This window comes from Netta rufina, assembly GCF_964035555.1.
Source record: "Netta rufina genome assembly, chromosome: 31".
Lineage (NCBI taxonomy): Eukaryota > Metazoa > Chordata > Aves > Anseriformes > Anatidae > Netta > Netta rufina.
The window spans coordinates 2748026-2762062 of NC_140155.1; the positions used below are offsets into that span (position 1 = coordinate 2748026).

General features: G+C 59.7%; 2 protein-coding genes across 2 annotated transcripts; one reads left to right on the forward strand and one right to left on the reverse strand.

Moving 5' to 3' along the window:
* The first annotated feature begins 3788 nt into the window (after positions 1-3788).
* Positions 3789-5269, forward strand: RPP21 (ribonuclease P subunit p21). Its single transcript, XM_084303983.1, has 5 exons — positions 3789-3874; positions 4552-4647; positions 4758-4828; positions 4952-5057; positions 5139-5269. The coding sequence occupies exons 1-5, from the start codon at positions 3815-3817 to the stop codon at positions 5190-5192; spliced, it is 387 nt and encodes a 128-aa protein (XP_084160109.1). The 5' UTR covers positions 3789-3814; the 3' UTR covers positions 5193-5269.
* On the reverse strand, positions 5245-13917 carry GNL1 (G protein nucleolar 1 (putative)). Its single transcript, XM_084303942.1, is given in 21 exon segments — positions 5245-5422; positions 5424-5545; positions 6613-6753; positions 6827-6974; positions 8015-8193; positions 9168-9322; positions 9324-9360; positions 10894-10927; positions 10929-10955; positions 10957-10991; positions 11075-11105; positions 11107-11139; positions 11141-11182; positions 11184-11270; positions 11357-11407; positions 11409-11429; positions 12060-12235; positions 12323-12437; positions 12440-12455; positions 12528-12651; positions 13820-13917. Coding segments are annotated over 21 exon segments (1737 nt in total). The 5' UTR covers positions 13896-13917; the 3' UTR covers positions 5245-5335.
* Positions 13918-14037: the final 120 nt, after the last annotated feature.

The window sequence follows — 14037 nt, forward strand, 5'->3', positions numbered from 1 at the left end:
ACCCACCCCAAAACCCCTCCTACCCACCCCAAAACCCCTCGTACCCACCCCAAACCCTCTCTAGCAACCCCAAAACCCTTGTACCCACCCCAAACCCCCTCTAGCAACCCCAAAACCCCTCGTACCCACCCTAAAACCCCTCATACCCTCCTCAAAACCCCTTGTACCCACCCCAAAACCCCTCTAGCAACCCCAAAACCCCTGGTAGGAACCCCGAACCCCTCGTACCCACCCAAAACCCTCTGGTAACAACCCCATAACCCCTCGTACCCACCCCAAACCCCCTCTAACAACCCAAAACCCTCCGAACTAACCCCAAACCCCCTCTAGCAACCCCAAAACCCCTCGTACCCACCCCAAACCCCCTCGTACCCACCCCAAACCCCCTCATACTCACCCCAAAACCCCTCGTACCCACCCCAAACCCCCTCTACCAACCCCAAAACCCCTCGTACCCACCCCAAAAACCCCTCATACTCACCCCAAACCCCCTCAAACCAACCCCAAAACCCCTTGAACCCACCCCAAAACCTATGTACCCACCCCAAACCCCCTCTAACAACCCCAAACCCCCTCCTACCCACCCCAAACCCCCTCGTACCCACCCCAAACCCCCTCGTACCCACCCCAAAACCCCCCCGACCTTATACTCCAGGGCCGCCTCCTCCAGGGGCACCAGGCGGTGGGCGCGATGGGCGCTGGAAATCCCGCACGCCAGGCAGGCGGGGGCCTGGTCCTCGCGACAAAACCGAACCAAGGCCCGGCCGTGGAGCGGGCAGCAGCTTTCGGGGTCGTTTTCGGGGTTTTCGGCTTTGCGTTTGGGGCCGCGGAGCTGGCGGCGGCCTCCACCATGTTGGCCAGCTGGCGGTTGGGGCGCAGGGCCCGGCGGCGCGAGGTTTTTCGGCAAACGGGGCAGGGGAAATCCCGGGAGAGCTCGGCCCACCAGCGGGTGATGCAGGAGCGGCAGAAATTGTGGCCGCACTCCAGCAGGACGGGGTCCCGCAGGTAGCCCAGGCAAGACCGAGCAGCTGGCCTCCACCCGGAGGGTCTCCAAAGGGTCGGCGGAAGCCATGGTGAAGGGGTTTTGGGGGGGGAAACGGGGCGGTTCGGGGGAAAAAATTTGAAGGTTTTTTGGGGGTTGGGAGGCAGAAGAATGGGTGTAGGGCTTCAAAGGTGTTTTGAGGGCAAAACCGCTCGATTCCGTCAAAGCTACAGCGTCATTTTGGAAGGAAGGTGTCAAAGTGGGTTCAAAGAGGTTTTGGGGGAAAATAGGCTCGATTCGGGGAAAAAAAACATGGAAGGTTTTGGGGTTGGGAGGCAACAAGGTGGCCGCAAGGCTTCAAAGTTGTTTTGAGGGGAAAATGGGTGGATTCCGTCAAAGCTACAGCGTCATTTTGGGAGGAAGGTGTCAAAGTGGGTTCAAAGAGGTTTTGGGGGAAAATGGGCTCGATTTGGGAAAAAAAAATGGAAGGTTTTTGAGTCAGGAGGCAGAAGAATGGGTGTAGGGCTTCAAAGGTGTTTTGAGGGGAAAACGGCTCGATTCTGTCAAAGCCACACTGTCATTTTGGAAGGAAAGGGCCACTGTGGAATAAAAGAGGTTTTGGGGGGAAATGGGGTGATTCGGGGGAAAAAATTTGAAGGTTTTGGGGTCGGGAGGCAGAAGAATGGGTGTAGGGCTTCAAAGGTGTTTTGAGGGCAAAACCACTCGATTCCGTCAAAGCTACAGCATCATTTTGGAAGGAAGGTGTCAAAGTGGGTTCAAAGAGGTTTTGGGGCAAAACCAGCTGTTTTCTGTCAAAGCCACAATGGATTTTGAGAGGAAGGTTCCAAAGTGGATTCAAAGCAGTTTTGGGGGGGAAACGGGGCGATTCGGGGAAAAAAATTTGAAGGTTTTGGGGGTCGGGAGGCAGCGAGGGGGCCGCAAGGCTTCAAAGGTGTTTTGAGGGGAAAACGGCTCGATTCTGTCAAAGCCAAAGTGTCATACTGGAAGGAAGGTGTCAAAGTGGGTTCAAAGAGGTTTTGGGGAAAAGAGGCTCGATTCGGGAAAAAAAAAACATGGAAGGTTTTGGGGTCGGGAGGCAACAAGGTGGCCGCAAGGCTTCAAAGGTGTTTTGAGGGGAAAATGGCTCGATTCTGTCAAAGCTACAGCGTCAATTTTGGAAGGAAGGTGTCAAAGTGGGTTCAAAGAGGTTTTGGGGCAAAAAACGGCTCAATTCTGTCAAAGCCACAGTGCCATTTTGGAAGGAAGGTGCCACAGTGGATTAAAAGCACTTTTGGGGCAAAAACGGCTCAATTCTGTCAAAGCCGCAGTGTGATTTTCAGAGGAAGGTTCTAAAGTGGATTCCAGAGGTTTTGGGGGAAAAACGGCTCGATTCTGTCAAAGCCACAATGGGATTTTGAGAGGAAGGTTCCGAAGTGAATTCAGAGAGGTTTTGGGGCAAAACCAGCTGTTTTCGGTCAAAGCCACAATGGGATTTTGGCAGGAAAGTCCCAAAGTGGATTCAAAGTGGTTTTGGGGTGAAAACAGGCGGGTTCGGTCCAGGCGATGACGTCACTTGGGGCGAGGGTGGCGGCATTCTGGGGGAAAATCCGGTGAAATCCGTTCGGTTTTGGGGAAAAAACGCTCGATTTGGGGTGAAATCCGCTCGATTTTGGGGAAAATCCGCCCGATTTCGGGGGTCGTGCCGGTGAGAGGCGCCCTATAGGAGAGACCGTATGGAAAGGGCCCTATAGGGGACCCTATAGGCAGGGGGCTGGCCCCAAATCCCTATAGGGGACGGCCATAGGGGGCCCTATAGGGGACACCCCATAGGGGACACCCCATAGGGGACCCTATAGGAAGGGGCTGGGCCCGGATTCCCATAGGGAAGCCCCTAAAGAAACCCTATAGGGGACTTCTATAGGGGACCCTATAGGAAGGAGCTGTGCTCAGATCCCCATAGGGAAACCCTACAAGGAACCCTATAGGGGACATCTATAGGGGAAATCCCATAGGGGACGCCCTATAGGGGACATCTGTAGGGGACACCCCATAGGGGACCCCTATAGGAAGGGGGCTAGGCCCAGATCCCCATAGGGATGCCCTACAAGGAATCCTATAGGAAATTTCCATAGGGGACACCCTATAGGGCCCTATAGGGGACATCTATAGGGGACGCCCATAGGGGATGCCCTATAGGACCCTATAAGGGACATGTATAGGGGACACCCCATAGGGGAAGCCCTATAGGGGACATCTATAGGGGACACCTTATAGGACCCTATAAGGGACATCTATAGGGGACGCCCTATAGGACCCTATAGGGGACACCCCACAGGGCCCCTATAAGAAGGGGCGGTGCCGACAGCCCCACAGCGGCGCCCCTATAGGGACGGGGACGTACAGGACCCCTATAGGACCCCTATAGGACCCCTATAGGACCCTATAGAACCCCACAGGACCCTATAGGACCCTACAGGACCCCCAAAGGACCCCTATAGAACCCCTGTAGGACCCCATAGGTCCCTATAGGGCCGCTATAGGACCCCATAGGACCCTATAGGACCCCTATAGGGCCCGGTCCCTATAGGGCGCCCCCCACCCCCTCCCCCGCCCTCACTCACCACCGCCACGCCGTACCGGCCGCCGGAAGTGACGCAAAAACCAGCGCCGGAAAGTGAAGGCGCGAAGCCTGCCTGCCCGGCGCCGGGCGGAAGTAACCCGCAGGCCGCCCTTCAGGCGCCCCGCCCCCTTCAGGGCTAAAACGACCAATGGGGAGCCTCGGCCCCGCCCACCGCGGGGCGGCGCAGCCAATGGGGAGCGGGGCCGGCGGCGATGGCGGCGGCGCCGGTGCGGGACCGCGAGGCGCTGCAGAGGCTCAGCTTCCTCTTCCAGGTGGGGGGAGGGCTTTGGGGGGCCCTATAGGGGGCTTTTGGGGTCCTATAGGGGGTTTTGGGGTCCTATAGGGGCTGGGGAGGATTTGGGGGGGCTGTGGGGGGGGTTTTGGGGTCCTATGGGGGCCAGGGATGAGTTGGGAGGGGGGAAGGGGGGGGGCTGTGGGGGGATTTGGGGGCTTCAGGGGTGGTTTTGGGGGTCCTATAAGGGATTTGGGGTCCTATAGGGACCAGGGAGGATAAATAAGGGGCTATGGGGAGGGTTGGGGGGTCCTATAGGGGGTTTGGGGGGGCCCTATAGGGGCTGGGGAGGATTTGGAGGGGCTGTTGGGGTCCCATGGGGGACAGGGATGAATAGGGGTGGAGCTATGGGGGGATTTGGGGGGTCCTATAGGGGCTCGGGAGGATTTATGGGGGCTACGGAGGGGTTTTGGGGTCGTAGAGGGGTCAGCGATGAATTGCAGGGGGGAAATAGGGAACTATGGGGGGATTTGGGAGCTCCAGGGGTAGATTTTGGGGCCCCATGGGGTGTTTTGGGGTCCTATAGGGACCAGGGAGGATTCGAGGGGGTTATGGGGCCACCTATAGGGCTGTGGGATGGGTTAAGGGATTATAGGGCACTATAGAGTGACAAAAGGGGTGTGGGGGCTGCACCCTGACCCCATTTCTCCCCCCCAGGCCGCCCACTGGGTGCTCCCCCACAGCCCGGCCCTCGCCCGCTTCTACTGCAGCACCCAGCGCACGGCCGCGCGCCGCGGGCCTGGTCCTGCGCATGTGAGGTTTGGGGGCCCCAAATTATGGGGTGGGGGCTCTTTATAGGGTCGGGGGGGGCCCCCCAGCAGGCCCTGACCCCCCCTTTTTTTAATTTCCCCTATTACTTATAGGGCCCCGGCGGTGAAGCGCGCCGTCTGCCGCCGCTGCTGCTCCCTGCTGCTGGGCTGCCAACGGCTACGGGGTGCGTGCAACCCCCTAAAAAAAAAAAAAGGGGGCAAATTTGGGGAGGGAGTGGATAAATTTAAGGAGGGGGGAAGCAGAATTTTGGGGTGAGAAACCCGGATTTTGGGACGTTTCCCCGCAGGGGGGGGGGCAGCCCCGCATCGTGCTGCGCTGCCGGGCCTGTGGACTCCACCGCCGCCTCCTCTGCCCGCCCAAGCCACGCCCCCGCCGCCAGGCCACGCCCCCAGGTGCGTAAAGGGGCGGGGCTCGCTGGATTTATGAATGAATGGGGGTGGGGCTCGGTTGTTGAATGGTGTCACCTCGCACAGGCCACGCCCCCGAGTCCAGCCCTGCCTGAGTTCTACCTGGCAACAGCGTGGTGACGCGGCTCCCCATTGGCTGGCTGCGATTCGCAGGAACCAATCAGCAGCCGGCTGCGGAAATAAAGCTCTTTATTCTACATAGGAGATTGTAGTGACATGCCAGCTCGGCCTCCCATTGGCTGTCCGTGCCGAAGGGGGCGGGGCTAACACTCATCCTCACCCAGGAGGGCAAAGGGATTGGCTGCGGTGCTGCCGGGGGGCGGGGCTTCCCCAGGCTCCGCCTCCTCCCCCACTGTCCCCCTCCTCTTCCTCCTCTGAGGTCGAGCCCTCGGGGGGGGGCCCCCGGTTTTCGGGGTCCCCTTGGTCCTGTAGGGCCGCCAGCGCCGCCGTGTCGGGGTGCTGCTCCCAGTGCTCTGCGGGAACAGGGGGTTGGGAGGGTGAGAGAACCCCAAAAAGGGGTCAGGACCCCAAAAAGGGGGATGAGAACCTAAAAAAGGGGGCTGAGACTACATAAAAGGGGAGCTGGGACCCCAAAAAGGGGGCCAAGACCCCAAAAAAACCCACCCTGAAAAGCCCCTGAGGTCCTCTGGGTGCTCCCAGTGCTCTGGGGACAGAAGGGGGGGATGTGAGGGGACCCTAAAAAAGGCTGGGACCCCAAAAGGGGGCTGGAACCCCAAAAAAGGGGGCCAAGACTCCATAAAAGGGGAGCTGAGACCCCAAAAAGAGGGTCAGGACCCCAAAAAGGGCACCAAGACCCCAAAAACCCCACCCTAAAAAACCCCCAGAGGTCCCTTGGGTGCTCCCAGTGCTCTGGGGACAGAAGGGGGGGATGTGAGGGGACCCTAAAAAGGGCTGGGACCCCAAAAAGGGGGCCAAGACTCCATAAAAGGGGAGCTGAGACCCCAAAAGTGGGCTGGGACCCCAAAAAAGGGGGCCAAGACTCCATAAAAGGGGGTCAGGACCCCAAAAACCCCACCCTAAAAAGCCCCTGAGGTCCCCTGGGTGCTTCCAGTGCTTTGGGAACAGAAGAGAGAATGTGAGGGGACCCTAAAAGGGGTCAGGACCCCAAAAAGGGGGACTGGGACCCCAAAAAGAGAACCAACACCCCAAAAACTCCACCCTAAAAAACCCCAGAGGTCCCTTGGGTGCACCCAATACTCCAGGGACAGAACAGAGTGACATAAAAGGACACCAAAAACAGGGCTGTGACCCCAAAAAAAGAGACCAAGACTCCATAAAAGGGGAGCTGAGACCCCAAAAAGAGGGTCAGGACCCCAAAAAAGGGGACTGGGACTCCAAAAAGAGGACCAAAACCCCACCCTAAAAAGCCCCAGAGGTCACTTGGGTGCTCCCAGTGCTCCGGGGACAGAACAGAGTGACATAAAAAGACCCCAAAAAAAGGGCTGTGACCCCAAAAAAGGGAACCAGGACCCGAAAAACCCTACCCAGAAAGGATCCCCTATAATTTTGGGGTGCTCACCCTTCTGTGCGGCGTAGCCGGGGGGCCGCAGGCAGAGGCGGAGGCGCCCCTCGGCCGCCAGGCGCAGGATGCTGTTGGCCGCCCGGTACACGTCGTTGCGAGCCGCTTTGGCCGTCTTGTAGCCCCGTTTCTCCGCCCAGGCTGTTATAAAAAAACACTAAATAAACTAAAAAAGCCCTCATTCTGCGTGAATTCACCCCAAAAAGGAACCTACCCTCGCAGATGTCCCAGGCGGTCCAGCCCGAGGCGTTGCTGGGGGGGCGCAGCTGGAGGAGGTTGGGGAGGGGGAGGCGCGAGGCCAGGTAGCCCACGGCTGAGTAGGGCTCCTGAAGCTGAGAGATGGGGTACACGCCTGCCAGCACCTGGAGGGGGGGGAAAAAGGGGCAGTTTGGGGTAAAAAAGGGGAGAAACAGGTCAATTTGGGGAAAAAGAAGCAATTTTTTGGGGAAAAAGGGTCGACCCAGAGGAAAAAGGGGCAATTTGGGGCAGAAAAGGGTCAACCCGGGGGGGAAAAGGGTCGATTTTTGGGGAAAAAGGGTTGACCCAGAGGGGAAAAGGGTCAATTTGGGGCGAGAAAAAGGGGCAACCCCGGGGAAAAAGGGTCAATTTGGGGCGAAAAAGGGGCAACCCCAGGGAAAAAGGGTCAATTTGGGTCAGAAACAGGTCGACCTGGGGGGAAAAGGGGGGCAATTTGGGGTGGAAATGGGTTGACCTGGGGGAAAAAGGGGCAATTTGGGTCAGAAATGGGTCGACCTGGGGGAAAAAGGGTCAATTTGGGGAAGAAATGGGTTGACCTGGGGGGAAAAGTGTCAATTTGGGTTAGAAAAGAGTCGACCCGGGGGGGAAAAAGGGTCAATGGAAACGGGTTGACCTTGGGGAAAAGGGGGCAATCTGGGATGAAAAAGGGTCAATTTGGGGTGGTAACGTGTCAACCTAGGGGGAAAAAGGGTCAGTTTGGGGCAAAAAGGGTCAATTTGGGGCGAAAAAGGGGCAACCCTAGGGGAAAAAGAGTAAATTTGGGGCAGAAACAGGTCAACCCAGGGAAAAATAGGGCAATTTGGGGCAGAAAAGGGTCAACCTAGGGGGGAAAAGGGGTCAGTTTGGACAGAAAACAGGTCGACCCCAGGGGAAAAGGGTCAATTTGGGAGCAAATGGCTCAAGCCGGTGGGGAGAAAGGTTCAATTTGGAGCGGAAATGTTCAATTTGGGGCTGAAAAGGGTCGACCCGGAGGGAAAAAGGGTCAATTTGGGGTGGAAACGGGTCAACCTGGGGGGAAAAGGGTCAATTTGGGGGGAAACGGGTCAACCCGGAGGAAAAAACGGTCAATTTGGGGCGGAAACGAAGCGACCAGGGGGGGAAAACGGCTCAATTTGGGGGCGAAAAGGCTCAATTTGGGGCTCACCTGCAGGGCCGGAGGGGCTCGGGAGGGGAAGACGAGGCCGGGGCAGTCGCAGAGGCGCACGCGGGGGGTGAGGAAATGGGTCTGGAAGTAACGGGTGCGGCCGGGGGCCCGCGAGACGCTGACGGCGCTGCGCCCCACCAGCGCGTTCAGCACCGACGACTTCCCCGCGTTGGGCAGGCCTGGAAAGGGGCGGGGACACGCTGCAGACCACGCCCCCTGCGGCAGAAGAACCACGCCCACCCGGTGGAAGCCACGCCCCACCGCGGGAGAGGCCACGCCCCTCAGTGAGACATCCTCAAGGGGAGCAGTCACAGTGCTCAGCTTGAGGCCACGCCCACATCCAAAGCCACGCCCACCACCCCTCAGGCCACGCCCACCCCGCACCAGGTGTAGGGGATTTATGGGGGGAGTTTGGGGTCCTATAATGGGTTTTGGGGTCCTATAGGGGGTTTTGGGGTCCTATAGGGGCTGCGGAGGGTTTTGGGGGGGCCCTGGGGGGGTTTTTGGGGTCCCCGGGGGTGGATTTTGGGGTCCTGTAGGAACCTGGGAGGATAAAGAGTGGGGATGGGGGAGTTTTGGGGTCCTATAAGGGGCGTGGGGGGCCCTATAGGGGGCGTGGGGGGCCCTATAGGGGGCGTGGGGGGGATTTGGGATCCTGGGGATGGATTTTTGGGGTCCTTTAGGGGCCAGGGAGGATAAAAATGGAACCCATAGTGGAGGGTTTTGGGGTCCTATAGAGGATCTTGGGGTCCTATAGGGGCTGGGGAGGGTTTTGGGGGGACTGTGGGGGGGCTTTGGGGTCCCGGGGGCGGATTTTAGGACCCTAAGGGGAGGTTTCGGGGTCCTATAGGGACCAGAGAGGATAAAGAGTAGGGTTGGAGAAGGGATTTGGGGTCCTATAGGGGGGTTGGGGAGCCCTATAGTGGGGTTTGGGGGGGCATTTTGGGGTCTTGGGGGGTGGATTTTAGGGCCCTGTAGGGACCAGGAGAAATAAAGATTGGGGCTGGAGGCGTTTTAGGGTCCTATAGAGGGTTTTAGGGTCCTAGAGGGTCCTATACGGGGTTTTAGGATTCTATAGGGGGTTTTAGGATCCTAGAGGGTCCTATAGGGGGTTTTAGGATTCTATAGGGGGTTTTAGGGTCCCGCCCCATACCGACGCAGCCCAGGGTGAGCACCCCGTGCCGGTAGCGTTCCCATTGCCGGGGGGGCCCTGTGGGGTCGTCCCCGTCCTCGGTGGCCTCGGTGTCCCCCCCGGCGGCGGCCGCCCGCTCTTCCTCCTCCTCCTCCTCTTCCTCGCCCCGCGCCGCCCGCTCGCTCCAGGCGGGCCCGCCAGCTGCTCAGGTCCACTGCGGGGTCAGGGGGTCACCCTATAGAGCCTATAGGGTCATGGGATACCCCACAGGGCCCACACGGCCCCTACAGCACCATGGGACACCCTAAAGTGTCACGGGACATCCCATAATACCCACACAGCCGCCCTATAGTACCTATAGGACGCCCCATAGCTTCTATATGGCCACCCTATAGTATCTATAGGGTCATGGGACACCCCACATGGCCTCTACAGCACCACAGGACACCCTAAAGTGTCGTGGGACATCCCATAATACCCACACGACCACCCTATAGTACCTATAGGACACCCCATACCTTCTATATGGCCACCCTATAGCATCTATAGGGTCACGGGACACCCCACAGGGCCCTCACGGCCCCTACAACACCATGGGACACCCTAAAGTGTCATGGGACATCCCATAATAGCCACACGGCCACCTTATAGTACCTATAGAACACCCCATAGCTTCTATATGGCCACCCTATAGTACCTATAGGGTCACAAGACATCCCATAATACCCACACGGCCACCCTATAGTACCTATAGAACACCCGATAGCTTCTATATGGCCACCCTATAGTATCTATAGGGTCACACGACACCCCACAGAACCGACACAACCATCCTACAGCACCATGGGGCACCCCACAACACCCATATGGCCACCCTATAGTACCTATAGGGCCACAGGACACCCCCCAGCACCCACATGGCCACCCTACAGCACCTATAGGGCCACAGGAGACCCTACAGCACCCACACAGCCCCCCTACAGCACCACGGGACACCCCACAGCTCCTATATGGCCACCCTACAGCACCTATAGGACCAAAGGACACCCCACAACACCCACAGGGCCACCCTACAGCACCATGGGACACCCCAAGGCACCCCACAGAACACCCTACAACACCCATATGGCCACCCTATAACACCCATAGGGCCATGGGACATCCCATAATACCCACGTGGCCACCCTACAGCACCTATAGGGCCACAGAAGACCCTACAGCACCCACACAGCCCCCCTACAGCACCACAGGACACCCCACAGCACCCATATGGCCACCCTACAGCACCTATAGGACCACAGGACACCCCCCCAGCACCCCTATGGCCACCCTAGAGCTCCTATAGGGCCACAAGACACCCCCCAGCACCCATATGGCCACCCTACAGCACCTATAGGACCACAAGACACCCCACAGCACCCATACAGCCCCCCCTACAGCACCACAGCACACCGCATATCCCCTATATGGCCGCCCTACAGCACTATGGGACACCCCAAGAAACCCCACAGCGCCCATATGGCCACCCTACAGCACCTATAGGACCACAGGACACCCCCCAGCACCTCTATGGCCCACCCTACAGCACCTATAGGGCCACAGAAGACCCTACAGCACCCACACAGCCCCCCTACAGCACCACAGGACACCCCATATCCCCTATATGGCCGCCCTACAGCACCCATAGGGCCATGGGGACACCCCACAACACCCCAAAAAACCCCAAAACCTTCGGGATCCCGCTCACCTTCACCCCCCACGATGCTCTCGCAGGCCTCCAGGCAGCTGCCAGGGCCCCACAGCGCGGCTCCCAGCCCCCCCCTCGCCTCTGCCTCCGCTGCAACCCTACAAAAACAAACAAAAATTTAAAAAAATAACCCCCGAGACCCCAAAAATCGAGGCTTTCGGGGGCTTTTTGGGGCTCCTACCGGGCTTTTGGGGTCGGCGGGGGGAGGAGGTTGAAGGGGACGACGCGGGCGGAGGGGAGGCGGGCCGCGCAGGAGGTGGCTCCAGGCGGTGGCGACGGCGGGGGGGGACGAGGTCGATTTTATTTAGGATCAGCACCAAGCCCTTCCCCAGCTCCTCCGTCACGTGCGTCGCCAGCGCCGGGGGCACGTTCAGAGCCTGTTTTGGGGGAAAAAAACCCAAAATGAGGGTCTCGGTGAGGGTTTTACCCCGCCACGGGGTGCTCCGGGGGGGGGGGAACTCACCGGGTGCCGGGCGTCCGTGATGAGCAGGATGACGTCCGACATCTCCAGCACCCCGCCACAGCTGGCGCCACGTCTGTTTGGGGGAAAAAACGATGTTTTTTGTTAATTAGGGCTTTTTTTGTTCAGCCCCAATCCCTTTTCACGCCTTCAGGTCATCAACGCTGCTAAACAAACCTCAAAATTGATTATTTTGCATCCTAATGTCCCATTTTCCCCCTTTCCCCCCCCCCTTTTTTCTTTTCTTACCTCGCTACTTTCCACATTCACCTATACAAAACCCTAAAAAACCCCCAAATCCCCTCAACGCACCCCAAAACCCCCCCAAATCCCCTCAACGCCCCCCCAAAATCCCCCAAATCCCCACCCCCCGCTCCTCCCAAACCTTTCCAAAACTCCCAAATCCCCCCAAGCTCCCCCCAACACCCCCAAAACCCCCCAAATCCCCTCAATGCCCCCCAAATCCCCGCACCCCGCTCCTCCCAAACCTTTCCAAAACCCCAAAACCTCCCCCAAAACCCCCTCACCACCCCAAAACCTCCCCCAAACCCCCTCAACACCCCCCCAAAGCCCCCAAAACCCCACCCCAAATCCCCTCAACCCCCCCCCAATCCCTCCTCATTCCACCCCCTAAAACCCGCATGTTCCCAATCCTCCCCCGCTGCCCTAAAATCCCCTTTTTTCACCCCAAACTCGCCGTGCTCACCTCCAGGTTGTGCTCAAAGGGCGCGACGTCCCCCTCGTCGATGTCCCCGTCCCCATCACGACCCCGTTGCCCCCGCAGGGCCCCGAGGAAGGCCCCAAAAGCCGCCTCCTCCTTCCCCCGCAGCTCCTCGGGGCTCATGGCGTAACTCCAGGGCGGCCGGCGGGGGAAATCCAACCCTAAACCCCAAAATCCTCAATCCTAAACCTCTTCACGCCCCGGAAATCCTTTTTTTAACTTTTTTTTGCCCCATTTTTGGCTCTTACCAGGCCCGTAAATGGTGTCGGGGTCGAGCTCGAGGGCGGTTTCGGGGAGCAGCTCCAGAAACTCCTCCTGCGCCCGGCGTCGCCGCCGCGCCAGCTCCTCGGCCCGCGGCCCCCCCCCAGCTGCAGCCGGAACCTATAAAGGATTGGGTCTTAAAAGGGGTCCTGGGGGGTCGTTGTCACCCCCCCAAGGGGGTTTTGGGGTTACCTGGTGGGGTCATGGCGGCGTGGGGCTGTGGCTGGGTCTCCAGGGTCGGCGGGGGGGGCGGCGCTGCCCCGCTCCCGGCTCCCGCTGCGGCTTTCGGGGTGGGAGTCTGGCCCCGGGGGGGCATCTGGGGGGAGAAAGAATGGGGTCAGACCCCAAAAGCTCCCAAAACCCCCCTTAAAAGCCTTTAAATCCCCCATGAACACCCCAAAATCCCCCATACCCCTCCTAAAGCCCCTCGAAACCGCTCCGAAAAGGCCTCAGGACCCCCCCCAAAAGACCCCAAAGGCTGTGGGATGCACTAAAAATCCCACAAAGCCACCCCAAAAGGCCCCAGGACCCCCCCTCAACCTCTTGAGGCTCCCCCAGCTTCCCCGGGACCTCCCCTAAATCCCTCGAAGTCCCCTAAAAAGCCCTCAAAGCCCCCACAAATCCTCTCAGGACCCCCCCCCCCAAAAGCCCCCAATACTCTCAAGGCCCCCCCAAACCCCCCTAAAACCCCCAGCCCCCTTCCCAAAAGCCCCTGGAACTCCCCCAAAACGCCCAAAGCCTCCCCCAAAACCCCCAGGACCCCCCCCCAAAGCCCTCAAAGCTCTCCCCAACCCTTCCTGGGACCCCCCTAAAAGCCCCAAGACCTCCCAAAAAGCCCTCAAAGCCCCCCCAGTCTCCTGGGACCCCCCCCCCAAAAGCCCCCGAAGCCCCCTAAGATGCCCTCCAAGCCCCCCAACCCCCCCGGGGACCCCTCCAAATTCCCTGAGACAACCCCAAAAGCCCCCAAGTCCCCCCCAAATCCCCCCAACGCCCCCCGAGACCCCCCCAATTTACCCAGGACAACCCCAAAAGCCCCTCAAACCCCCCGGACTCCCCCAAATTCCCCGAAACAACCCCAAAAGCCCCCAAATCCCCCCCAAAAGCCCCTCAACCCCCCCAGGACCCCCCCAAATTCCCTGAGACAACCCCAAAAGCCCCCCAAGCCCCCCGGGACACCCCCAAATGCCCTCAAATCCCCCTCAAAACTCCCCCCAACCCCCCAGGACCCCCCGAAAATTCCCCCTAAAGGCCCCCCCCGACCCCTTAAAGCCCCCCCAGGCCCTCAAAAGCCCCCCCGACCCCTCAAGATCCCCCCCCAGGCCCCTCAAAGCCCCCCCCAGGCCCTCAAAAGCCCCCCCGGCCCCTCAAGATCCCCCCCAGGCCCCTCAAAGCCCCCCCCCCGGCCCCCAAAAGCCCCCCCAGGCCCCTCAAGGCCTCCCCCCGACCCCCAAAAGCCCTCCCCGGGGCCTCGCCCCCCCCCTCACCGCCCCGCCGCCGCTCCCGCCGCTCCTTCAGCTGCTGCCGCTTCTGCTTGGCGCTGAACGGCCGCTTGCGGGGCATGCCGGGAAGCTTAAGGGGCGGGGGCCGGGCTCAGCCAATGGGAACGCGCGATTCAGGGCACGTGGCCACGCGCGGGCCAATGGGAGAGCGGGGAGAGGGAAGCCGCGGGGCAGCCAATGGGAGAGGAGAGCACCTCAGGGAG

Bases quoted from the DNA above. Each gene is read 5' to 3' on its own strand.
- RPP21 (XM_084303983.1), top strand. From the start codon at position 3,815: ATGGCGGCGGCGCCGGTGCGGGACCGCGAGGCGCTGCAGAGGCTCAGC. The intron at 3,875-4,551 runs GTGGGGGGAGGG...TCTCCCCCCCAG, and splicing joins GGCTCAGCTTCCTCTTCCAG to GCCGCCCACTGGGTGCTCCC. The intron at 4,648-4,757 runs GTGAGGTTTGGG...TATTACTTATAG, and splicing joins GCGGGCCTGGTCCTGCGCAT to GGCCCCGGCGGTGAAGCGCG.